This window comes from Procambarus clarkii, chromosome 27, assembly GCF_040958095.1.
Source record: "Procambarus clarkii isolate CNS0578487 chromosome 27, FALCON_Pclarkii_2.0, whole genome shotgun sequence".
NCBI classification, from domain to species: domain Eukaryota; kingdom Metazoa; phylum Arthropoda; class Malacostraca; order Decapoda; family Cambaridae; genus Procambarus; species Procambarus clarkii.
This window is the reverse complement of record NC_091176.1, coordinates 25,057,769-25,085,703: the sequence shown is the minus strand read 5'-3', so window position 1 is coordinate 25,085,703 and position 27,935 is coordinate 25,057,769. Positions and strand designations below refer to the sequence as shown.

Below are 27,935 nucleotides of genomic sequence, written 5' to 3'. Positions count from 1 at the left end.
ATACCCTTAAAGATATTGAGGTAATGTTTTCTTAACAGTAAAATATGACACATTTAATATGAGGATTTAATTAGCACAATGGGAGGTGAATAGTTAAATAATGAAGTATGATAAATCAAGCAGGATGGGAACCATGAGGCCAGTCGGGCGGCAAACACAACAGGTGCTGTGGGTGACGACACAACAACAGCTGATTTACTCCACGTGTGGACGCTCCTGACTACTACACCATGTTTTGGGGTGAGCTAAGTTCATAGACTATGGAAAAAGTTTAGTTCCTGCTTAATTCATTGCATTTTCCTATACGATCAAGTTTTGTAGAAGCAAGAGAGCGCCAGGCGGCCATTTCTATTGGTATTTATATGGGTACCTGGCGGTCAGTGTAGGGCCAAATGTTTAGTACATTCCCCTGACAACTAGGTACACCAGATCTCGTTGTCTTTCACGAGGAGGTAAAAATAATGTAGAGAACCTTTGTAGAGAACTCCAAATTAAATCGGTCCAAAGCTAACAGTAGGTCTAGGACTGGAGATTAGTCTACAAAGCCCGTGGCACGCGAACAAAGTTTACTGGCACGCGGCAAAAATGAACAAATATTCGGCGCATTAGTGACTTGCTAGAGAATAGAAACTAAAAAATTGAATATTAAAGTTGTAAACTAAAGACTAACTAAAGATATTGGTTCATGTAAAGCCCTTTTCATAATTGTGATAAGAGCTACATCAGGCTAGGCTAGCCATTATTGCTCTATTTTGTAGGATAGATGAAATGCGAACTTAGTAATCCTATGGTGGTTGAAATCCATTATTGGCTGTTTATCACTAACAAATTAAGGTGGTTGAATTTTGAGGCATTTCCAGCCATATTGGTATTACCTTAAATACCAATGGGTTGCTGGGGAGGGTTGATTGGGTGCCAGTCCTTAACTGTGCGCTTTTGTTCACCTAGAAGTGAAAGGATATTGGGTTGTTATACGTTTTGGTGGGTCATATTCCAGGGAAAATTAGAATCTAGGACCTTCCCAAAATGTTATGCATGCTAGTGGCTTTCATGTAATGTAACCCTATGCATGCTAGTGGCTTTACTGTAACTTATGCATGCTAGTGGCTTTAATTTAATGTAACCTATGCATGCTAGTGGCTTTACTGTAACCTATGCTTGCTAGTGGCTTTCGTGCCCAAGTGCAGTTAAAAGCTCTGCATGTCAAGGTAGAGTCCTTGCACCACTGCTTTTCCTTATTCTCATATCAAATATAGACAAAAATACAAGTCACAGCTTCGTGGCATCCTTTGTAGATGATACAAAAATCAGCATGAAAATTACCTCTGCAGAAGACATTGAAAAACAAGCAGATATCAACAAAGTTTTTGATTGGGCAACAGAAAATAACATGTTTAACAGTGATAAATTCCAGGTACTCGGGTACGTCAAAAATGAGGATCTGAAACATATTTCAGGGTACAAAACACAATCAAATCTGCCCATAGTAGGAAAACAGCATGTCAAGGATTTGGGAATACAGGTAATGATGTCCGACGACCTAACGTTTAGGGAGCATAACCAAGCAAGTATTGCAGCAGTCAGAAAAGTGATAGGATAGATTACAAGAACTTTCAAATCCAGAGATCCCATCACAATGGTTGTACTCTTAAAGTCACTTGTGTTGTTCCGTCTTGAGTACTGCTCAGTACTCACTCCCCTCTTCAGAGCAGGAGAGATTGCTGAAGTAGAGGGAAAACTATTAACATATACAGCACACATAGACGCAATAAAGCACCTAAATTATTGGGATCGTCTCAAAGCTCTTTAAATGTACTCACTAGAAAGGAGACGAGAGAGATATCAAATAATATACACATGGAAAATACTGGAAGGCCAGGTCCCAAATTTACACAGTAAAATAACAACATACTGGAGTGAACGATACGGAAGAAAACACATAATATTACCAGTGAAGAGCAGGGGTGCCATAGGCACAATCAGAGAACACTGTATAAACATCAGAGGTCTGCGGTTGTTCAACGTCCTCCCAGCTATAAGAAATATTGCCGGAACAACCGTGGACATCGAGAGAAAACTGGACTGTTTTCTAAGAGAAGTTCCGGATCAGCCGGGCTGTGGTGGGTATGTGGGGCCTACGGGCCGCTCCAAGCAACAGCCTGGTGGACCAAACTCTCACAAGTCGAGCCTGGCCTCGGGCCGGGCTTGGGGAGTAGAACAACTCCCAGAACCCCATCAAGCAGGTATCAAGCAGGGGTGGTTCTAGATAGAAAACTGTCACCTGCGGACCTGGACCTGGAAGCTGGAATATGCAGCGGTTGCATGGTGCCCATATCTTGAGAAGCACATCAACAAACTGGAAAAGGTGCAACGACATGCACCTAAGTTGCTCCCAGAACTGAAGGACAAGAGCTACGAGGAGAGGTTAGAGGCATTAAATATGCAAAAACTAGAAGATAGAAGAAAAAGAGGCGATATGATCACTACGTTCAAAGTAGTAACAGGAATCGATAAAATTGATAGGGAAGAATTCCTGTGACCCGGAACTTCAAGAACAAGAGGTCATAGATTTAAACTAATGGAACAAAGCTGCCGGAGAAATGTACGAAAATTCACTTTTGTAAACAGAGTGGTAGACGGTTGCTACAAGTTAAGTGAGAAGGTTGTGGAGGCCAAAACAATCGGTAATTTCAAAGCATTATATGACAGAATGCTGGGAAGACGGGACACCACGGGCGTAGCTCTCATCCTGTAACTACACTTAGGTAATTACACTTGGGTAATTACCACTGGCTGCCACTCCCTCCCTCACCTCACCTAACTTGCCAACATTCTCTTCCCACTATATTGTTTTTTTGCTTTTATTCACTATATACAGACGTTATATATAAGTATCTGCATGTTTTGTTCACCATAGCGGAACAAGTTCCAAGTAGCACGGGCTATGGTGAGCCCGTAGTGGACTTACCTGGCACAAGAGCGGTGCTGTGTGTGGTAGTAGGGATGGCAGTCCAGCATCCTCTTTTGTTTTTTGGAAAAAGGACGCTGGACTGTCGGGTTTCCAGTTAAATTAGCGAAGAGGCCGCTGTCCAGGCCGCTGGACTATGATAATTTCATAGAAGTTTGTTGAGTTCTTATGGGGAAAATTCAAAATTTTTCAGAGTTCACTTTTATGAAAATATTTCAGAGTTCATTTTATCATAGAAGTTTATTTAGGAATTTATGTCCGAAATTTAGAAAAACAACCATTTTTATAGAATATGTTCATAGAAGTTTTGACAAACAAGACAGACAGACATCTTGAAAACAGACATCTTGGCCGTGACTTTAAGTTTTATATCCATTTATGGCTGTTTCACCTGTAAAAGACCGAAATTGAACAGAGACCAGTTTAAACACCAAAAATTATTCAGAGACCATTTGAAGACCGATTTTCTTCAGCGTCCATGGATGACCAAAATATAACAGACCATTTGAGGACCAAAATAAGACATTACTTTAGACCCAATTTTCTTCAGAGTCCATTTATGACAGATTATATTACTCAAATTAGTCAGAGACCAGTAAAAATTTTCTGAGTCCAGTAAAGACAGAAAATTAATCAGAGACCATTTTCAGACTAATTTTCATCGAGTCCAGTTTATGCCCAAAAATCGCTATAGTCAAGTAAAGACCGAAAATTCATCAGAGTTCAATAAAAGACCAAACTTAGTCAGAGTTCCATAAAGACCGACAATTTGTCAGAGACCATTTTAAATTTTACTTACACCTACGTTCTTAGAGTTCTTATGGAGAAAATTCAAATATTGTCAGACTTTGTTTGAAGACTTAAAATGAATAGAGTCCAGTTTAAGCCCAAAAATATTCAGAGACCATTTTCAGACCAATTTTCATCAGAGTCCAGTTATGCAACTCGTCACATAATGTGTTGCACAGTTTAACCACCGTGCTGTGCGGAGTTTATTGTGAAATTCTCCCGGTGCGCATGAAATAAAGTGTTCCCCAAAAATACTTTTTTCTTCGTAAAATGATAAATTCTCTTCCCTGAACATGTCTATGTAAAAATAAATACGAAATTCCACTTACTTTGGCTGCGGGGACATGGACAAGGTGCGCTGTGACGTCATCAGGGCCTGGCCACCTGTGTGTGAATCGCCTAGACATGGTCGCGCGGGGCCATTCAAGCACCGGGTGTTGCCACAAATATATTTTTAATTATTTATTTTATGTATTTCCAATGCAGTTTTATTTGTTTTTTTTATCGTATATGATGCATATTTGTGTCCTTTACAATATGTATACAGTAGAACGTTCATAATGTTCCATAGAACTGTGATACATGCGTCAGTAATGTGTCCACAATAAATGTTTATTGTCGCAATATTACCTGTTAAAAATTCGCTAAAATTACAATATGTTCAGTTTCACACACTATTTACACAGTAACACACTGTATTATACAGTACTTCGGAAGTGAGCAATAATCAATGAAGTAGTCCATGGTACACAGCGCGACTTCGCTCTCAGTGCACCAGGTACAGATAAATTTTCGCTTCCTGTTTCTTCATTGTGTGCGCTTGCAAATAACGCACTCAAGTACACCCTTGGCTTTAGTACTTGTAGATTGTATGTAGCCAAGCTTGTAAAGCATAAGGTAGTATTGAAAAGATTATAGGAAAAGATCAATTTGTAAGGTTGTCTTGAAAAGATCGCTTTTGTATGGTCCCACACAGGAAGAGCTTGCCTCAAAGAGTGTCCGTCGGTCAGGAAGAGATTCAGGTATGCTTGAAAATATCTATGGAAAACACCACCATGGAAGCCGCTAACACTGTTCATCTATGCTACTTGTATCAGATGCATCATCACTGAATGCAGAAAACAATTCATCTATGTATCATCTAAATAAATTGGAAATAGCATAGGATTGCAAGGGTGAAGCTCAGAGCTACAACTGGATACGCTCGCTGTATCGTCCTCATAGGTGCTGTATCACTTGCATCCGACCTTTGTGTTAGGTCCTTATTGAGCCTAGCTTCACCAATATTATGACCCTTATGTTCTTCAAACAAAAAGGTTTGAATTTCACCGATAGAGTGTTATCTTTCAACACCGCGTTGGACAGGTGTTTGGGAGCCACCGATAAAGTGTTATCTTTCAACACCGCGTTGGACAGGTGTTTGGGAGCCAGATGCGCATGTGCCACCCATGGTTGCTCATTCAGTAATAACCCAGCCAGCTGCCCTAGGGCATTCTGGGAATTTTTTCCAAGATAGCTGCCTTTTACTGGAGGTCCTAAGAGTCCATTCGTACACAACCAACCTCGTACACATTTAGAATTGGTACCGAAAAATTAGAGTTTTCTCGGTTGGCGCAGTTTCCCGCCGACCGAGAATACTAGGTTGGCGCAGTTAAGTGGTTAAGGGTTAATACCATTGACTATAGTCAGATCATGTTTAGTTTTATTGTAAATATATTTCATAAGGAGATCCTTGGTGAGAGGTTTTAATAGAAATTAACTTAAACAGCGCATAATTGTAATTTTATGAGTGAAAATTTGTTTTTTAAGGTTTTATTTTGTATAAAATTTTCTACTTTTCAGGTTTGACACTCGAGCCAGGTAAACGCTACACGAAAACTGTGGACAACCCTTTCCACATATCAGCTGCAGTCCTAGATACTTCAGCCTGCGATGATGATGTTGTCAGGGTAACGTTTATATTGAAATTTATTTTTAAATATTCTGAATTCCATGTTGAATATTATATAGACTGACAAGATTGTTGTGACGGAGACCTGGATAGGTCTCTGATCTAGATATTACATTTGAGTGCATTACCCATTTATATACTGTATAGACAGTGCTGTAGAAGCACCTTATAATTTATAAGTGGAAATGCTTATGTCAGGTGCCTAGTTTACCAATTTTTTTTTTATAATTGGTTAATTGAAATAAAAAATGCTCTAATTTTCTCACATTTTTCAATGATATCATGACCTAACAGGAAATTGACTCCTTCACATCAAGTTTGCAGATGATGCAAAACTAATGAGAGAAATTGGAGTTGAGTGTGACTAAGACCAGTACCTTGCAAGGTTGGGGGGATGGGGGGGGGGGGGGGTGGAACTGGATGCTGGAAAAATATACAATGAAATTTTAAGGGTGTGTAGCCAAAAATCGCACACAACAGCAACACTTCTATTACCCAGTAATGTCTAATATTGAACATTTTAAATATTACCAAAGCAAATTTCTTTTTGCAGTGCAAAGAAGCAGATTAACCCCTTAACTGCGCTGCCTCCAAATATGACCCCCCCCCCTCCCCCAGTGCGCAGGAAATAAAATCTCTGGAAAAAAATTCTTTTCTGTTTTGAAAGTGTCAGAAACCCTTCCCCGAGTAAGGGTATAGTAACAAGGTCGAAATTGTACGTACTTTTGCTGCTATGGGGTCTGTAAGTTCGTGTGTGACGTTATCATTCCCTGGTTGCCCGTGGCGTACTCCCCTCGGGCCGGTAGGGAGCTCGGGGCAGGATGCGCGAGTTGCCGCAAATATATTTTTGTTCATTTTCTGCGCACAGTTCCAAATACATTTTATATGCTTTTACGTGCCAATCCTTATGTATTATGAACATGTACACTATATTATGGCAGAACAACATCCGTACTGTCCGAAGACACTGTTACGTGCATGACATGTGTACACATATCCGTCACATATTTCCATTGTATCATGCTAATTTATGTATATATAGTCTATTTACACACTATACACTATCACACACTATATACATTTACCATGAACACACTCAGAACTCTGCGAGTGTCAGCTGCCACACCCTCACTCCAACATTAGGGAGCCGGTCGGCCGAGCGGACAGCACGCTGGACTTGTGATCCTGTGGTCCTGGGTTCGATCCCAGGCGCCGGCGAGAAACATTGGGCAGAGTTTCTTTCACCCTATGCCCCTGTTACCTAGCAGTAAAATAGGTACCTGGTTGTTAGTCAGCTGTCACGGGCTGCTTCCTGGGGGTGGAGGCCTGGTCGAGGACCGGGCCGCGGGGACACTAAAAAGCCCCGAAATCATCTCAAGATAACCTCAAGATAACAACATCTTACTCGCCAACATTGCTCCTCCCACCATACGGTTATTATTTGTATTGCACTATTTATACATGTTATGTATACCTATCTACATGTTTTATTCACCAGAACTATCCAAGTAAGCCGGTATTGTGTCCAAACTTTACAGTGGCCACCATACACTGCATGAGAAATCACACAGCAGCCAGCAGACAACGCTACGGTTACGTCACCTCCCTCATCAAAATAGCTCCTCCCAACATACTCCTGTTGCTGTTACTACACTGTATACACACACATGGTATATACCTATGTACAAATGTGTTCACCATAGCGAACCACTAAGCTAGTATGATGAGCAAAACAAGAGTGGCTGCCACACACAATGAGGCTACCTCGATTCTCTCCCTTGCTCCCTCACCACAATTCCTCCTCCCACAATACTATGCACAGTGCTTATTATCGCCACAATCCTGCTATTATCACAATACTGGTCACTAAATCCTGTAAATACATAATTGACCACACGTTTATTTTGTAAAGGAACCTAAGAAGTTGTTTGAAGATTCCTAGATGGACAAAATAATGCTGTGTTGCTGTGGCTCGTGCTGTGAACATCGTGAACAGCATTGAATCACTAATATTTGAACATTGTACACAGTCATTATCACACTCGGGCTCTTTTGTAATACTATCATGGCTAAATAATACAAGTTATATATATATTTTGACATAATTAGGCGATGCTGTGGTCACAAGCTGAACAGCAGTGCTGTGAGCTCATGCTGCGTGTGCCGGCCTTGGTTGCTCACTTGGTACTGACTGCTCTCACACCCGGGAATGTGGACTACAATTTTTTTTAAAGATGGCGTCTGTTTACAAGAGCCCTTAGGAAGCTGATGTGAACCCCATGTAGCCGCGGGAGTTTTGAATGGAACATGAAAAAGCCAAATACCAGGAGGCGCATAGCGCACCCCAGGCGTGGGCCTGCAGGCGTGTTGTGCAGTTAAAGGGTTGAAGCTTGTCCTCGTGACAACCAACAATTTTGGGTGGAAAAACAAAACTGACTGGTCATTTCCCAGATCTTCTCAAAATAATTTGACGATCCAATGATTCTAAACATACTCTCTGATCCAGTTGATCTAAACACAAGTATCAAGGACTTCAAATTTGGAGGCAATGTTTTTTATGCTAAAGCATGCCTATGAACAAAACAATGGGTAACTACTAATAAAGACAAATCAGAAGCAAAATCAGAAATATTCAGGCACAGGCAGAAGTGGAGAGGAGAAGTATAATGTATGAGAGAAGTCAAACCATGCAATGCTACATGTATGCGAGTCAAAACACCCATTTCACTTATGGTAAAAGGAGAAATGCTTGGAGTGACTGTGTACATGCAGCTCAGGCTTGGGTACAAATATTACTGGGAATATGGGATAGGTGTTCATGATAATGACACGAAGTGTAAACTATGTGGTATGTTAAGGTCTCACACCCTAGCTCATTATGTTCTTGATTGTCCGTTGATTAATGTATATGGAAACACTGAGATAAGGACTGTTCCTGAACAAATAGCCTGGATGTGTCACAACGGAAAGGTTGATGATATTCTTGAGAGATATAAGAATTTTGCACCAAGACTAATTTTTTGTTGAATTATCTGCATTCTCTTGCAAATTGTCTATACAGTATACCTAGGTCATAAAAGTATTTATGTGTATGTCTGATACCATACTAGTGGTGTAAAGGAGGAAATGTATGTTTATCTCTCGGAATGTTTGGTAATATGTTTGTTTGTGATGTGTGTCTATGTATGTATTAACACGATGTACTGAACGGGGTGAGAATAGCCTGAGCTACCTCATCCCTTTGTGTGTATTTTACCTCAATAAACTTGTTCCAATTTCAATGGGTAACTTGAAAGTCTGGAATGGCTTTCATCAATGCAGAAAAGTCAGATTAATTTCAAAGCATTGCAGGTGCCCCATCAGTGCACACACAAACAATAACTTTGATATTAAATAACTCTTAACACTTTATTGCACAGTGCGCGCGAGACCCACACTACCCCGGGTGGGCCTCAGCATTTCACGGGAGCGCACGGTAATTCTGAAAAGTGTACAGTATATTCTTTTCAACTTTGTCACCTCAATTCTTGTCCAAGGTTTTTCAATTTGGTATCATTGTGTTCGCAATAGAATTCTCTACAGGACTGAAGGCATATAAAGTCCAAAAGCCCGGCGTACCATCCACAACAAACAGAAAGTGAGTGCGTGTTACCCGGGAGTATTACATTGTATACACGTTATATATAATAAACATTTTTATGAACCATAATGATCCAATTATGAACCATAATATCATTATGGTTCATAATTTGTATGAACCATAATGGAATGGTAACTTGTGCCATTCTTTACTGGTATTATCGTACTTAATGTGGCTCCAATTGTGGAGCCATATTAAGTATGGTAACTCTACATTACCTCTCTTAACATGGCTCCAATTGTGTTTTTAATGATTTTTTTTTTTTTTTTTTTTTGGTAAAGATTGTAACAAGTTCTATGTTGGCCAAACAGGTAAACGAACATTTTGTCCAGAGAATAAAAGAAAGCAAATTTCCCGGTAGTCTCAGTACAGAGTTCAGAGTTGGTACAGTCCTGGTAGTACAGTCAGCTTCATTCTGAACTCGCAATCAAGAATTTTGGGTTCAACCCCTGTGCGGGACAGAAATGGTTGGCCACATTTCCTATCACCTAATGCTTCTGTCCTCATAGCAGTAAATAGGTACCCAGGAGTTAGTCGGCTTCTTGTAGGGCTGCAGCCTGGGAAGGGTCAGTAATTCGACCCTGGGGGGGTACCTTGATATAGACGTAACATGTACTGTATGTATAAACTAGCCGCCTGTCCCCTGCCACAATGAACTGTTATGCAAGTATTGTGCTTGCATTGTAAATTCATATAATTAATGTCTTTACAGGTTATAGTGGAAGTTGATGACAGTGAAACTGAGACTATCATTGCCAACCTAAGCCTGAAACATGGCATCCTCCAGTCCCAGCTTGATCTTCAGTTTGAGTCTGGAAGCCATGTTGCATTTTATACCCAGGGAGGTGCATCCTCTGTTCATTTGTCAGGATACAACGTATTTGATGTTGAAGAAGCTGTTGAAGAGGAAGAAGAGGAAAGCTCTGATGAAGGTATAGTTTCAATCTGCCATAAATTTTTATTAAACATTTTGTGTGCATTTTCAAATTGTTGATTAACCCCTGAGCTGCACACTCAAGTTTCCATGACAACTTCTCGGTTCACAAGATTTTTTTAACAGGTTAAATGTGTTCCTGATTATGGAAAAATTTAAATAAATTTTTGGGACTTTGACTGTGGTGGAGCAAGTGATTCACAAGTGTTCATGGAGCATTCACCCTGTGGAGGTGGCCCTGGGCTAGGTGGGGACAGGAGTTGCTGTGAATATATTTTTACATATCTATGTCAATGTCACTGATTTGTTTTTCTCAGGATTTTTGCAGTAATATTATCCAATGCTGTGTCATTTGAGAAATTTATATAATAAAATGTGTGGAACACTTTGTATGCTCAATTATTGTACTCATATAATTGTGCTTACAGGGGGTTGAGCTTTGGCTCTTTGGTCCTGCCTCTTAACCATCAGTGAACTAGTGTATAGATTTCTGAGCCTACTGGGCTTTATCATTTCCACATTTGAAACTGTGTATAGAATCCGGAATCCATCACATCACTGCCTAGTGCATTCCATTTGTTAACTACCCTGACACTGAGAAAGTTTTCTAACATCTGTGGCTTATTTGGGTACTAAGTTTCCACCTGTGTTCCTGCTTGAGACACTTGTATGACTCTTCCCACACAACCTTTTAAGCCTTTCTAAGGTGACGTTATGGGGATCTTTCTGCTCAAAAACCATACTGTTGTTATATAATTTCTCTATGTACAGTATTTTATCAATTTGGTTTTAGCTATTTTTTCTAGTTTTTTTTTACTACCACACTGATTAATGATAATAGTATAATTTAGAGGGATCTTTTTCTGCTACCATTTGTGTGTGTTATTGAATATGACAGAATGATTGATTTCACCCTTTATATCATGTGTGATGTATGGACAATCGTCCATTCCCCAACATCATTTTAGCTATTCTGGTTTCAAGAGGGAAGAAGAGAGGGAGGTGTAGGAGTGGGATGAATGGTTAAAAGAAATATATGGATCAGTGAGGTAGGTGGCTATGTGTAGGAAAAAGAGTTGGGAGTGGCGGTTAGGTGGGTTTGCAGGGTTTAGTAATGAAAGCAGTTAGTTTCCTAGTTTGTTGTTCATGTGTGGGTTGGTTGGATGATAGAGCCAACCATGTGATCTCGCAGGGCAACCAGCATGAAAATTAAGCCTCTTGGACTATGCAGATAGTAAAAGGTCTTTGGAATCACAACTTGCCCAGAAAGTTTTATCCAAACAAGTTCATATTGGGTAACTTGTTATTGAGGAAAACCAGCATCAGAAGATAGTGTTGTTTACCATATTTACTATGTTAACATACAGAAAACTTCCAGATTGATAATGTCTAAACTTCTGAACTGTTTCTGATTTGGCTACTCTGACTTGTGGTTTTCTAATGTAGGCTACTGCATTCAGAAATTTCTGACATTACAGGTGTTGTTAGTTGCATTTGCTAGTGATGCATCAGGAATGGTTGATTACCTAAAAAAAAAAAAGTGGAATTTTGCAACCTCCATACATAGCAGGTTAGTTATATTCTGTAATATCTCATAATGTAACAGTGTCAGTGTATTTCACCTTTTTTGGGATGTGCCTATATTCACCTCATGTTTGATTATTTGTTAACATATTTTTTTACATTTTTCAGAAACCCCTGTTCTCATAGCTAAGGAGACAGCCAAGAGGAAGACAGATGATACAGGTGCATCAACATCAAAGAAAGCTAAACTGACTGAGTGGGACACCCCAAAAAATAGCATGAAGAAAATGCATAGTAAGTTCAATGAATTATACATTACAGAGAAAAATAAGGTTTGATGTTTTAATGGTTGTTCACTTTATGGTTTATTGCAATCAGAGATGGGAAGCCTGTCCGTGTTATTGCAGTCCTCTAAGGTCAACTACTGTACCCAGGATAAAACCCACAACAGTTACCTAACTGCAGTGTACCTATTTGCTGCCTGATGAACTGAGGCAGCAGTTGAAATGTTGCTGGGGTTTGAACCCAGGACCTTTCAACTGTGACTGTTGCATTTGACATTGCTCTTTGTGGGGATAAAGTGGCTGTGTACAAGACACTTGTTAAAGTTACTGATGATCTTACTGAAATAAAACAAATATATTAGAATTATTGTATTGCAAAAGTTATGATATGAATTAAAAGAAGAGATGTTCTATGAATGACACTTGAGATATTAATGCAAAATGACAGTGTCCAGAGTTTCCTTGTGTGCGAAGCTTTTTTGGACACCTTAGCACTGGTAAATTTTTTGCAACTGTTATAGCTCCCTTGTGGAGTGGTATGGTCTCTGCTGTTTTAAGTATGTTGGGGAGAACACGAGTATTTAAACTCCATATCCAAATAATGTTAACCCTTTAACTGTGCGGCCTATAAATATGACATCCCCCCAGTGCGCAAGAAATCGGGAAACAACCTCGGGAAAAAATTCTTTTTTCTTCTGAAAGTGTCAAAAACCCCTCCCTGTATATGGGTATAGCAACGGAAGTTCGAAATTGTACTTACTTTGGCTGCTATGGAGACCGAAAGGTGGGGCGAGACGTCATCATTCCCCGTGCGCCAGAGCAGTATGCTCCCGGGGCCGGTGGGGCGGCCAGGGCGGGGCGCGCAAGTTGCTGCGAATATATTTTTGTTCATTTTTTGCGCACAGTTCCAAATACATTTTATTTGTTTTTACGTGCTAATCCTATGTATAATGAACACGTACACTATATTATGGCAGTAAAACATCCGTACTGTCCGAAAACACTGTTTTGTGCATGACACTTGTGTACACATATGTTGCACATATTTACCATATATCATGCTAATTTATGTATATATACAATCTATTTACAGACTATACACTGTCACACACTATATACACTCGCCATCAACACATTCAGAACACCGCGAGTGTGAGAAACCACACCCAGCCAGCCCTCCCTCACTCCAACATCTTACTCGCCAACATTGCTGCTCCCACCATACTGTTGTTGTATTTATTACATGATTTACACATGTTATATATACCTATCTACATGTTTTATTTACCAGAACTATGCAAGTAAGCCGGTATTGTGTCCAAACAGTACAGTGGCCACCATACACTGCATGACAAATCACACAGCAGACAGCAGACGACGCTACGATTACGACGTCACCTCCCTCACCAAAATAGCTCCTCACAACATACTCCTGGTGCTGTTATTACACTATTCACACACTGTATATACCCGTGTACATGTGTGTTCCCCATAGTGAACCACTAAGCTAGTACGGTGAACAAAACAAGAGTTACTGCCACAGTGAGGCTACCTCAATTCTCTCCCTTCTGCCCTTCCTCACCAAAATTCCTCCTTCCTACGTACAACGCTCATTATAACCACAATCCTGGTCACTAATACCTCTAAATGAATAATTGACCACAAGTTTATTTTGAAAAGGAACCTAAAAAGTCGTTTGAAGATTCCTAGATTGACGAAATAATGCTGTGGTGCTGTGGCTAGCGCTGTGAACATCGTGAACAGCATTGAATCACTGATAATTGAACATTGTACCCAGTCATTATCACACTCGAGCTCTTCTATAATACTATTATGGCTAAATAAAACAGATTATATATATATTTTGACTATTAGGCAATGCTGTGGTCACACGCTGAACAGCAGTGCTGTGCGCTTATGCTGCAAGCGCCAGCCTTGGTTGCTCACTCACTACCGAGGCTCTGACACCCGGCAATGTGGACCATGATTTTTTTTTAAGATGGCGTCTGTTTACAAGAGCCCTTAGGAAGCTGATGTGAACCCCATGTAGCCGCGGGAGTTTTGAATGGAACGTGAAAAATAAAAACACCCGGAGGCGCGTTGCGCACCCGAAGCCTGGCCCTGCAGGCGCGTTGCGCAGTTAAAGGGTTAAGGGCCCGTGATAGTGGTGTTTTGCAGTTCTTGATTAATGTGGAATTCAAAAGAAATAATATCTGGTGAACTGTGTCGGTACAAAAATAAATAAGAGGGTGTCTGGTGTTTGGGGTAGAAAGCCTCATGTGAGTGAGAGAATTTAGTTTTCCTCTGTTTTACAATGCTTTTCAAAGTTAATAAAATATTGTAGTTATTCACTGAACTTCCAAAATTTTGGATCATATTGTTATAGACCCAATATGCTCATATGAAATATGAATTTCTCAAAAGTTTGCACTTTTGGAGCTGTTTATTATACAAATTTTACAAATGACATGTCATACAATACATATCTTATGGATATATAGATAAATAAATAATATATATATAATGATTTTGTGTAATGATAGATAGTAATTAGCATGAAAAAACTATTGTTGCTTTTTAATAACAAAATGTAACTACTGCACTTTTATGTCCTCTGTTAAACTAATGCAGTCACTCCTGAACTAGCCTATAAAGTCCTCGGTTGCAATGGTTAATGCCTTTTTCTTGGTGATAGACTGTAACAGTTCAACACAGTCAGCCAACCCTTATTTTGTGCTGAGAACTTATGCCTAACCTTAATGCCTTTCATTATCTTCAGAAAAAATAGATGATGTTCAGTTGGATGAACTAAATGATGAAGACAGTGGGGAGGAGGAGGAAGACAGTGAGGAGGAGGAAGACACTGATGAGGATGAAGACACTGATGAGGATGAAGACAGTGACGACGACGAAGCTGAGGAAGTAGTAGTTAAAAGTAAGTTGTTCTGAATTTCACTTCTCTGTTTGTAGACCAATCCTTTTTTTTAATATACTCGAGATAATTGAGATCCCCTCCTTCATCCTTGCATTTCTTCTTACATTTCAGGTGCAGTCACTTCAGCGAAGACAGAAAATCTTTCAAAGCAGACAAACATTTTCAAGGAATCAAAAGCTGCAGAGCCTAATTCTGTTTTATCCAAAACTCCAAAATCAGAACAGAACATCAAAAAGGAAAAAACTCCAAAGCAGGAATTAAAGACTCCAAACAAACAAAAAGGAAAGCCTGCAACTCCTGAGAAGACTCCAGTGACTTCAGACAAAGCTGTACCCAAAAACAAAACGCCTAAGCAAGATGTGAATGCAATAAATGGGGTGAGACGCTTGAAAATTTTCTCAAATTATGATGAATGTTTATTTTTATAACTTATCAGGGAATCAACCAAAGCATCAGGGCCATCCCAAGGTCACTTCGGGCAACTGCCTATTACTTAAGATAGTAATTGCTCTGCATATGGGTATTTTTCACTGTTTTGCATATTATTTGCTGGAAAAGTATGAAAGTTTTGTTTATTTTCATTTTATAGTAACAATGACCATAATGTGCGCGTTTTATTTTTATTTGTTAATAAATGAAGAATGTTGATAAATATATTGCTGTTGTGTTCATAGAAATTTGTATATTCAGCACCATCATACAAATTCTATTTTCATTTTATTTTGGCTATCTGTACTCCAGCAAACTCATTTACAAACATTTATAGTAATATAAAACTGAGAAAACATTTAGAGTACCCTGTATATACATTTTATGCATCAGAGTTGCCTAGAACATTTACAGATGGAACATTAAATTGTTAGTAAGAATAGTGTGTTGGTGGAATTTAGTCCTGGTTTATAAAATTAATGAACACTGGGGGGATTTATTCTCTTATTATATATATTATTATTACAGTACAGTATTATTATTTATTAATATTATTTATTATTTAATATTACTACTTATTATTTATTACTATTATCGAGAAAATCCACAGGAGCCGTGATGAGGATTCGAATCTGTGCTGGGTGTTCCTGATTGTCACACGAAAATGTGATTTCTGTCTTATTATTATTATTATTATTATTATTATTATTATTATTATTATTATTATTATTGCTATTATTAGATGTAGTAAAGAATAGTCTTCCAAGAGGATATGGTATGAAGAATGCATGAACACTAAAGTTTGAGAATGTATTTCCTGTGGGGAGTCCGTTGGCTCCCTGGAGCAATCGAACTGATATTAGCTATATTAGTCTGGAGCTTCAGTCAATTGGAGTTCTGCGTAACTGGGACCACGAGCCAGAACCTGGCCCGCGCAGGGAGGAATGGCCTAAGAAGACCCCACTGTTTTTGGGAGTATTCCATGTCTGCCATTGGTCTCTGGTAGGCAGAACTTCAATTAACTGAAGCCCCAGAATAATATAGCTAATATCAGTTCGATAGCTTAAGGGAGCCTCCGGGGCTCTCCCAGAAAATGGCCTTTTTATTACATTCAATGCTGGTTCTTTGTGGGTGAAATGAAAGAAAACGTATTATGAAAATAGTTTGTTTTTTTGAGATATATAAAAGAGTTCTTAAATTCTTGGACAGCCACTAGTATGCATAGTGTTTCAGGCAAATGCTAAGTTTGTTGAGGAACAGTGACATGGGGGAAGTCCAATCATTTACTATGTTGGAAGAGCAATTAATCAGTGACTACTGTACTTTTCCATGGGAAAGTGTTGGATTGTCTGTTCTCATAAGTGAAATAAGTTTATAAAATTCGATTTTTCATATATGTTCTGTAAATTGGTGCTGAATAACCTGAGGTTCACAATGACTGGCCCGAGGCTCAGTTTAAAGCATAAAATAACTAGTATTATTTTTTCAGAAAACTCCGAAGTCAGAAAAAGCTGCCAAAAATGCAGGTAAATAATATTGTTGTATTTTTAGTACAGTATATAATTATTAGGTAATCATTAAAGGAACACACTATAGTTTGAGGTGTAACTGTTAAATTTTTTTTTTTTTTTTTTTTTTGCATGGTGGTGCATGAAAGTACCTATTGGGTTTGGGCATGGTGCGCTGGGTCTTAAATTTCAAATGATTCGTTAGGGAGGCAGTTGTGGGTATGGAACATTTAATGATATTACACAGAAATCACTAACGTGATGCATCAAATGAACAAATCCACAAGGGCCGTGACGAGGATCTTCGTCATGGCCCTTGTGGATTTGTTCATTTAATGATATCTCACAAAGTTAAGTGCAGATCCACCAAAATGTTACACAAATTTCATGGTTCCTGGGAATAAGTCCAATAATCAAAGTTGTAAATTATTTGCTAAGAAGTTTTGTAAGTGATACCTTTTCAAGGAGTGGAGCCCTCGGTAATTCCTAGAAACTAAGTACTAGCAGAGCCATACATTTGGGAAATGCACCAAGCCTCTGGGCTGGGATCCACACTTTTTTTCAAAGGTTATTGAACACTGAAGGTCATTCCTCTTGCATCCATCATTGGGTCAGTAGGGTGGAGGGATTCAGACCCCCTCAATATCAATATCAAGAACAATATCAAGCAAATGGCCCCAACAGGAGAGTCCAAGGGTACCCGGCCCCTAGCTTCGAAGCAGTGGGACTCGCACAGCTTACTGACAACCTGGGAGCCTTGCAACGGACATTCAGACATGCCCACATCAGTGACAACTGGTGTGGAAGACTAGATGAACCAAGAACCTCTGGGCAGGTAGTTCAAATGAGCCTGTGCTTGTTTTTGAGATTCAATTATTTGTTTACATTGTTTGGGGAGTTTGGCAGTTTTGATGCTTCAGTCTGTGAATCCATCAGTGGTCTGTATTGGTTTGCTGACGTTCTGGATGTGTTTCCAGTTGGGTAGTGGAGAGTCACCTGGTATCTGCACTTCTGTTAGGGGAGGCCCATGTTCTGGCTCTGGTCCATGGTAGGCCAAACAGAACTCCAGGGCTGATGTGACTAGTAGTTCGGACCCACAAGGGGTTATCCCCCAGAAAATTAAAGATACACTTTCTGGTGGAGTCCCCAGTTGCTTCCTGAAGCTATCTCGCCAAGATTGCGTCATACATATGAGTTACATCAGATGCTGGAGTTCTGTTTGGCCTACAAGAAGCTGGAGCTCAGTGCCTGGGCCCTTCAGAAGTGGAGAGAGCAAGTGACAATTTGCCACCACACTTGTAAATAGGATAATATTGGCAACCTATTGAATGTGAGCAAACATAGAATGACAGGACAAATCTAAATATAGTTGTTCTAATATAATTTACATACCCAATAGCATCTCATATTGCTATTGTAAATTAGAATATTTACAGAATATTCAGAAATAGCTTAAAATCCTTATGTTGTGGAAGATTGAGAAGGGAACTGAAAGAGCTGTTAATACACAGCCATCCTTAAAAGCATCCTTTTCCTAACAGAAAAGGAACTCTAGGGTTCCTGCAAAAACAATGCTTGAGTAAGGTAAAGCAGGTATCCACAACCTGAAAAACAATGGAATCAGAAGATGTCAGTTCAGGCTTGACGTCCCCCCCCCCCCAGGCCATACCATAGGTCATCTCTTGTTACAATGCTTTTGATGTATTTTCTGTCCTTTGAATTGCAGGTATAGTGTAATGGTCATGACTTTTTCTTTTCTACATTGTTTAGAGCCTGTATCTGAACCAAATGCATTTTGTTGGTCGCAATGAGAATATTGTGAAGGTTAATAAAGGTACGTTTATTGTATTGTTCCAGATAAATTAAAAAACACTCCAGTGATCCCACAACTAATCAAAAAATCTCCAAAGGTAGTCAAGTCAGGTGGAGTGACATGTGAAGATATTGTCGTTGGCAATGGACCTGAAGCCAAGCGTGGAAACATGGTATGTATAAATTTTACAGTGGTTTTTAATCCTCGATGTGCAGCTTTTGAAATATGGCCATACCTGCCTATGTGCAAATATTTTATTGACTTTGCTAATAATATAATATGAGACACACGATAGTGTTCACTTTGGATATTTCTTTGATTGTTTATTACTTGTTTTGTGCCTGGATTGGGTTCTAAGAGTTCTTTTACTATCCGAGCCCAGCCCAGGGCCAGGCTTGACGCAAGAGAGCTTGGTTAAACAAGCTGTTGCTTGGAGTGGCCTGCAGGCCCACATATCCACTACAGCCTGACTGGTCTGGTACTTCTTGCAGAAAACTGAAAACTGGCACTTTAGGGGAGCCCCTTCGGCTCCCCTGAGCTATCCAGGCTTACCTGCTTGATACCTGCTTGATGGGGTTCTGGGAGTTCTACTCCCCAAGCCCGGCCCAAGGCCAGGCTTGACTTGAGAGTTTGGTTCACTAGGTTGTTGCTTTGAGCAATCCGCAGGCCCACTTATCCACCACAGCCCAGTTGGTCCGGCACTCCTTGAAGAAAATGATCTAGTTTTCTCTTGAAGGTGTCCACGGTTGTTCCGTGGACACCTTATTTAAGGTGTCTTAAGACATAAGACATTTCTTATGCTCACTGGGAGGATGTTGAACAACTGTGAACCTCTGATGTTTATTCATTGTTCTCTGATTGTGCCTATGGCACCCCAAGCTGATATGTATCTCTTTAGAATTTGGCATCAGTTGATGTGGGTGGAGTTCTAGGTCTACCGGGGACCACGAGTCAGAACCTGGACCCCTCAGAGAGGCACGAGGAGCGATGGCCTGTAGAAATGCACATGTGATTAGGCGCATTCTATATCTACCATCAACCGGGACAAGCACCCAGAAAGGCAAGCGCTCCAAAACAAACCTCCTATTCTTATAAAAAAACAACGAAAATAGATAAACGAGTGGACAGAACTCCCCAATTGAAAACGAGCAAACGAGCATGACGTCACACGAGCCGCGCTGCATGTCTGCGCAGCTCCCACCCTCCCAGAAGGGTGAGCCCTGACCCCCGCGCCAACGATCCACACCTCAGTTCTTCAGCTGATGTGATACGGTATGGTCGCATGGCTCCAGCTCCAGACTTTGTGTTGTGCTGCCCTTTGGTTCAGTACTGCTCTTACAGTGGCGTGTGAGCTGGAGCCATATTAACAGGTACTCGGACTGCATGTGCTTAGGGTCACCTTCCCTGAGTGCCCTGTAAGTACTGCCCTTGGGGCTTGGGGTTCTCATCCATAAGTCACCTTGAGGCTTGGGGTTCTCATCCATAAGTCACCTTGGGGCTTGGGGTTCTCATCCATAAGTCACCTTGGGGCTTGGGGTTCTCATCCATAAGTCACCTTGGGTCTACTTCTGTTGGTCTTTGCTGCTCGGCGATTGACCGCCCTGAGTGTTTTATGGGGGGTTTCCACTCTTGTCTACCTTGGGGTAAGTGGTAGTTTTGCACTGGTAGGGGCACAGGGTACTGCATAGCTAGTTTTCACCTATAACAACGGCCGGCTTTGTTCCTTCTGGGTGCGCTGTCCTCTTGCATGGTTTTTCTTTTTGTTATTGCCTGGTGGGCTTCCTTGGTATCCCTTCCCCCTGGTACATGAGGGTTTGAATTTCGGTTTGGTGGTACCCCCCTGCTTTGCCCTCGTGAGTGGACACGTCCCGGGGGTTCAGCATTAGCAGTTTGTTTGGTAGCATTGGGTGCCGGTTAGTAGTACCTTGCCTGGGCTTACCCTAAGCAGAGACAGTATAGGGGCCTTGGGAAACCCCCTTGGGGCATTCTGATCCAATGGATGCAACCCCTGGGTCCCCTCTCACTTTGTGCGAGTTTGAGGGTTGCTTTGTCCCCTTGTCTCAGGGCGACTCTCATTGTTTTTGCCTCCGTCATGCTGCCTGTTGAGTTGATGACACCTTCGACCCAGAGTCCTACGAGCATTGTTGCTTGTTTGCGACTCGATTCACCCAATCTACTGATGATGTTATTCGGGTGCACGCACTCACACGTTGCAGGTTGCTTCCCTGGATGCTTCCCAGGATTATAGGGAGTCTGACTTGAGGGTGTTGGTCGCATCAGCCTTGGTTCAGTCTGCAACCCCCCCCCCCCTCGTTTTTCCCTTGCTTCCGGCTCCTAAGTGTCCGAGGGGCTTTGGGGTCGGGGCAGGGTTTAGAGGTTTCCGAGACTCGAGCGGTTTTGGGGGGTTGCCCCTTCCGGGGTGGCGACAGAGACATTCGAGTCTGTTCCTCCAGCTGTAGCTCCGGGGTCCGACCAGTGGGCCCCCTCTCTTCCAGGGTTCGGTTCAGTGTCCCTTCGGGTCTGTCGGTTCCGTCCTTCCTGTGTGTACTGTACTTTTAAACATTTTCTCAACTTTTATATCTTGGACATGTATTCATCATGTTGCATTCATGTTCAAATCATGTCGAGACCCCTGCATGACCATTGGCTGCCGATGGGCCCATATGAGCCTCCGTGATTTTGTGCTTGATTATTAAGGTTCTTGCAGGTTCAAGAAAATCTTTGATCCTTAAATTATTATTGGAACGTCTGTTGACTTCCGGTGAGGCTTACCTCGCCTTTTATCAGACTTGTTGGTCCTCTTCCGTACTACTTGTCTTCTTTCGATACTATCTCATTATTTTGTAATCATAAAAAATGGCCCGAGGGAGATTTTTTGTTTGTTTGTGGGTGGTGTAAACGTGTGTTAGTGTTCCGCATCCTTTATTGCAGGTTATATGCCGCTCTCGCTCATCTTGTCTCTCCAGTCCTAGCCCCATAGATACTAGGGGGAGTTCTGGATTTTATATAGGGGCAGACACCTAGTTTATTCTCTACTTACGGGTGTGAGCTGACGCCTCCAACGCTACACCTAATTTTCTCCTACTGTGCATGCATCTATGGACGTGATCCACTAGCGATGCATGGCTCAATATTACATGGCTCAGCTGTGTCGCGACACGATAGTGTCTACGCTTTACAGGTGAAAGTATACGGTCTGGCGACATTCAACCAGGTGCTGTTACTCGATATTTGGACGAGTGTTGGGTATTGTTGTAGTGTGTTGCTTGGTAAACACGGTGAATCTTACCGTGACCTTCCTATGTACTTATATAGATGCTGTCTGGACACTCATTCCTTGCCTCAGTTATTGCTATCAGGACATTCATTCATTGACTGTCATTGCTTTCTGGACACTTTCATTGACTCGGTCAATGCTATCTGGACACACATTGCCCCATCAATGCTATCTAGGCACTCATTCATTGCCTCAGTCAATGCTGTCTGGACACTCATTCCTTGACCGTCGTTCAGTGCCTGGCTGCACCCTTATATACATTGGTGTGTGTATATATACTTGATTGTGTATGTTTCGTTACCACTTGCTTCCTCGGTCTTATTAGTTCATCGTATAGATTATACTCTCTTGTCCCTAGCTACCGGTGTTTGGACTATTTCGGGTCGTTTCATTGCACGTTTCTGTATTTCCTACCTCTATACTACACGTTGTTTTGAATCTTAGTATGTGCTTATTGGCTATACTAGTGTTGGTGCTAGGTGGACTGTGTACATGTTCAGTTCCCTGCGATTGAACAGACCCAGTGTTCAGTTATAGAAGCAAGTTCTTTCATCTTCTTGATGTCACTACCAGCTTCTGTGTTGCAATGTCTACTGGTAGATGTAGATTCCAATCAACCACTCCTGCCCCTACTGTTCCTTTTTGTTGTGACTGGGGGAGCTAGGATTACTGCCCTGGCTTCAGCCTTCTCATTGTGTTCCTTTGCTGGACAGTCCATTTTTTATTTAGTGCAGTACACGTCTTGGGTAGTTCTACTAATCTATTCCTCAACGATGCGTGCGTCGTTCTGCCCTGCTGGAGCTGATTGCGCTGCTCGTGCGGGTTGCTGTTTCGCTGTTTTTTCCTTCATGTCTCGTGGTGCTCGCTTCCTCTTTGGCCTCTGCCTGGGGCCCTGTCTTAGGTTTTCGTCGCCATTTTGTCCTTGCTGTTTGCGGGGTCTGCGGTTTGGCGCTCTTGGCAAGCAGCGTCTTCTCTCTCGTTGTCATCCATTATCGACCTTGTTGGTCCTTTAGGGGTCCGTTGTCCTCCTGGACAGGGCGTGTGCTCGCTCGGGTTGGTTCTTTCCCAGAACCACTCTTTTGGGTTCGTGGTTCCCTGGCGGATGTTCCTTCTGGTTCCTTGCCCCTTGGTTTTAGGCGCTGCTTGCTTGGTGTCCAAACCTAGGGGTTTTCCCACAGCTCCGCCTCTTTCAGATGATCGGTTCGGTTCATAACGGGGCTGGTTCGATCTTCTCGAGTCTTCAAGGCTGGTGCTTTTGACTACTCGCCATCTGTTTGGTGATCAGGTGGCTTCATTGATGGTGTCCCACCTGCGTGCTTTGTCTCGGCGGCGGTATGGGGTTTTGCTGGTGGTCATTCCTTTCCTTTTTGTCTCTTCGTAGGTATCCTGAGGTCTTTGTTGACGTGATCTTATCCTTCTCTCGTGGTGGTTTGGAACCGTTGGCTTGACGCATACTGTCGCCTTGTCTTGTGCGGCGCTGACGGAGCCGCTTCGGATTTCTTTCAATTTTGTTGTTTCTTCTGCTCCGTTTTGCGAGCTGTCTTGGGTGTTGTTCGCTTCTGCCCTACTCATGTGCCACCTGAGCCGTCCTGGTCTTTGGACAGAGTGCTCTCGTTCTGTCTTCGCCTCGATTTGTTGTGGTCCTTGGGTTGATGTTTGGTTGGTCAAGCCAGGGGTGCATCATGTGTGGTGTCCGGTTGGGGCCTTCCGGCGTTCTTTGCGCGCTGCGGCCTCTATGGCTGGGAATGCGCATTGGGTTCATCCGGTTTCCTTAATTCACTGTTCTCAGGTTCGAACCTCTCAGGTCGTCCGCAGGGGTTATTTTGATTTGCCGGCCTGCGGTCTATCCCCATGCTCATGACATTTTTCGATTTGCTGAGCTTTCTGCCATCTTTGGAACCATGTCTGCAAGCTCCCTCGTGAATGTTCCTGGGCCTAGTCGGGCCTGTGTCACTAGGTTGGTGGTTACAGCCTGTTGTCTCGACTTCGAGTTGAGATGTGTGCACCAACCACTTCCCAGGTAAGTCCCTCTGTTTTCGTCTTTGGTGAAGTAGCTCCGGAGTTGCAGAAGGGGCTCCCCCTCCCCCCCCCACACCAGAAAACCAGCATTGCATGTAATGAAATGCCATTTTCTGGGCGAGTCCTGGAGGCTTCCCGACAACCCTCCCTCCCTCCCTCCTGGTCAGCGGTTTTTGCGTATTTTGATATCCAGCCTCAAAACTGCAGGGAGGCTCACCGGCGTGGGGGTCTGGGGCTCTCCTTTTCCCCTCCTGGGGAGGGGAGAGCTGTGCAGACATGCAGTGCTGTTCATGTGACGTCGTGCTTGTTTTCAGTTGGGGAGTTCTGTCAACTCGTTTGTCTTTTTTCGTCATTTTTAACCAGAATAGGGGTTTGTTTTGGGGCACCTACTTTTCTGGGTGCCTGTCCCGGTCGATGGAAGATGCTCCAAATCACATGTGCATTTCTATGGGCCATTGCTCCTAGTGCCTCTCTGAGGGAGCCAGGTTCTGGCTTACGGTTCCCGGTAGGCCTAGAACTCCACCCACATTGACTGATGCAAAATTCTAAGGAGATCCATATCAGCCTGGATATTGACAACTATGGGCCTCTGATGTTCATAGTTTCTCTGTTTGTGCCCATGGCACCTCTACTCTTCAATGGCTCTATTCTGCATTTCCTTCCATATTGTTCACTCCAGCATGTTATTTTGCTTTTCAAATTTGGGACAAAGCTCTCCACTATTTTCCATCAACCTTATTTGATAACTCTACTCTCGTTTTGAGAGCTTTCAGACTATCCCAATAGTTTAAGTACTTTATCGTATCTATGCATGCTGTATATGTTCTCTGCATTTCCTCTGTAGGAGGCAATCTAGCTTCCTCTGAAGGGGAAAGCGAGTATTGAGCAGTACTCAAGGTGAGACAGCACAAGTGAATCGAACGCATGAGCATTGTGACGAGATCCCAGGATTTGAAGGTTCTCGTAATCCATCCTATCAGTTTTCTACCTGATGCTATATTTCCTTGGTTATGCTCCCTAAACATTTAAGTCATCAGATATCATTATTCCTATACTCTGGCTAGAAGTAGTTGCAATATCCATAAACTTTCTTGGATGACTTGCCCAAACGTCTCGTTTGGGCAAGCTAAACTAAACAAGCTAAAGTTCTAAAAATATCCATATCATACAATCATAACTTTTTTCATAGTAGTTTCATAGCACTCTGAGGTACCCATAATGAAGTAAGTTGAAACTATCTAATAAAAACTTTTTAACCACAGATATCGGTATACTATGAAGGACGACTAATGAGCAACAAAAAGATGTTTGACAAATGTGACAGTGGTAAAGGCTTTAAGTTCCGACTAGGCATGGGTGAAGTTATCAGTGGCTGGGATGTTGGTGTTTCTGGCATGAAGGTTGGAGGCAAGAGAAGAATTATCTGCCCACCACAAATGGCGTAAGTTTTATTTATATTTGGGGGTTTCTCATGCGTACCTAGTTTAGAAGCGAGCAGGTGTATGAAAGGTTTTCTTAACTGCATTATCTTTTGGGATATAATTATTTTATTGCACTACTATATACTTTATATCACTACTAGAAATAGTTTGCACAGATTTAGTTTTAAGATCCTTTAGAAAGTGGAGGTATGAGCAGGTATGGGAAGTGGTGCTTGGGTGGTTATTTTGCATGTGGTTTACTTTGTATTGCTTGTTCCTCTGTATTATTTCCAGCTAGGAAGCTGTGTTGTATTCACCTCTCCAAGTATTCTACTTTTAATCATCTGTAACCTTCTCCAGTTTCCTAACTAAATGTCTTCCTTTCTTTTATTTCCTTCATATCTACTCAATTTGTTCCCTTCCTTTCTCCACATGACACTTTTGTTTGGATCCTTTTTTTATCTCCATCTGTTTATGTATTTCTTATTATGTATAACGTGTTGACATTTTATTGGGTGCTGCCTAATTACTGACCCCTATTGACATTAACCCTCAATCTGTGCCCCTTTCCTCTTATGCATGTAAAAAAAAAAATGTTAAATTGGCATCCAGGAAGTATAAATATCTTGAGATTTATTATGTGATGTAGTTTAGCTGTAATGGATTTATAAAATTGGCTTTTGAAGCTAACAGATGCCTGATGTATTAGCTCTTTGTTGAGTGATAGGGCGAGATGCTGCATGGCTATTTCTCTTTCCAATTTATTTTATGATTTCTGACACATTTTCATCAGAATTAGATTTTCAAGTGTCAAATATGCCCCAACTAGCAATTCAGAATGAGTGTCTGTAGCATAACACAACTTTGTGTCAAGATCAAGTCACCACCCACTCCCTCATTTCCTCATCTAACTTCCCTTATTGGTGTAGATGATTGTTTAATTTTATGAAGATCGTTATTTGGGATTTCACAATAAGTCCCACACTATGTCCATCAAATTTAGTGTCCTGTGTCACAAAATTTGCCCCACTTTCTCTTCACGATCAAGATATACAGTGTATAGCTAGTACTATGACCAGTACAGATTACAATATAATTTTCATCATATTTAGTAGCCTGTGGAATGAAATTTGCTTCAATTGACAACCATGAAAAACTTTTCCCACCACGACCACTACCTTGTGCCATGAACACCAACATATGGTTATTGCAAGCAGAATTTCCCCAACAAAATCAGCAGCAAAATCGCCATCACCACATTTTCATCATAATTGGATATTGTTGCAACAAATAGGCTTCATTTGTCAACTCATTGTGTTGTCTTGCTCCTCAGTTCCACTTCTTTGCTGATAAAGCAGACAATTTCATATTATGGGAGATAATATTCAAGTAAATACTTGTAATATTATCTCTTTTTTTTTTTATCATTAAGATCTTCCAGGTCCTTTTAAGTCCTTGCAATTTTGCATGGTTTCAATGGTCCCCTAGCATGGTCTCACTGCTCGTTCAGTGGCTTGATGAAGATCTGCCAAACATAGTTCACATCTCTTTGTTAAGGCCTAGGAATGAAGCAGTGTTAAACGACATCCCCATAGAATGGTGGAACTTTAATATTACAGTGCAGCACAAATTGCCTCCAGATACTTGAGAATGGTGGCCAGTTGCTTTACAGTCATTGGAGTTGTTTAGGGTTAAATATGTTCAGATAGATAGATAGATAGTATATGTTTGCATATATTTAGCATTCCAGTCCTGTGTGTGCACTGCTTCCAATCATTTGCATCTGTTAATTTTCACTCCTATCAACCTCAGAATTTCTTAACCATCATTAATTACTGTTGAGCACAAATTTGAACGATAAAATAAACTATAATAAGTTCAATAACTTTTACTAATCAGAATTATGAGTGCCTAAAGCAGTTTTTCTTCAGCAGATATGGCAAGAAAGGAGCTCCTCCAAATATTCCACCTCAATCTACATTGATGTTCATGGTTGAATTAAAGGGTATAAATTAATTTTGTATTGTTTATGAAGGGGAATGTTTAGCTCTTGCAGTTGGAAGCCTTAGTGGATTGTATTTAGATTGAATGTCAGTAGGTTTTAAGGTTACAGATTCATTAGATTACTGTGAAAGGGACAGTTAATTTTAATGTGAATTAAAATAAAGATCTTTTTTATCCTATATAAAAGTAATCTGCATCAAAGACATGGCAGTTACAAAACAAGTGTGGATAGGTGTATTAAATATTCAAATGTTTTCTCGTTGAAAAATTAAACAAATTTAATATCGTAGCAAGTTTTTTGACACATACTGTTGCTATAATTTTGAATGTATGCAATAATACTGTCCTAATGAGTGATATGTTGTTTTAATTTAGGAATTATAGCTTCCCTCACTTGTTAAAATATTGATGGAATATAATAAAAACGTTTTTAATAAAA

At 41.1% G+C, this 27,935-nt stretch overlaps 1 protein-coding gene across 1 annotated transcript; it reads left to right on the top strand.

The window, feature by feature from the left end:
• Positions 1–113: 113 nt before the first annotated feature.
• On the top strand, positions 114–27,935 carry LOC123762580 (46 kDa FK506-binding nuclear protein). Its single transcript, XM_045749161.2, has 10 exons — positions 114–240; positions 5,600–5,706; positions 10,061–10,280; positions 11,975–12,100; positions 14,870–15,025; positions 15,137–15,402; positions 16,944–16,980; positions 18,820–18,947; positions 25,334–25,512; positions 27,427–27,935. The coding sequence occupies exons 1-10, from the start codon at positions 231–233 to the stop codon at positions 27,506–27,508; spliced, it is 1,311 nt and encodes a 436-aa protein (XP_045605117.1). The 5' UTR covers positions 114–230; the 3' UTR covers positions 27,509–27,935.

Coding starts and splice junctions, on each gene's coding strand:
- LOC123762580 (XM_045749161.2), top strand. Junction 12,101..14,869: donor TAGCATGAAGAAAATGCATA/GTAAGTTCAATG, acceptor CATTATCTTCAG/AAAAAATAGATGATGTTCAG. Junction 16,981..18,819: donor AAAAGCTGCCAAAAATGCAG/GTAAATAATATT, acceptor GTATTGTTCCAG/ATAAATTAAAAAACACTCCA.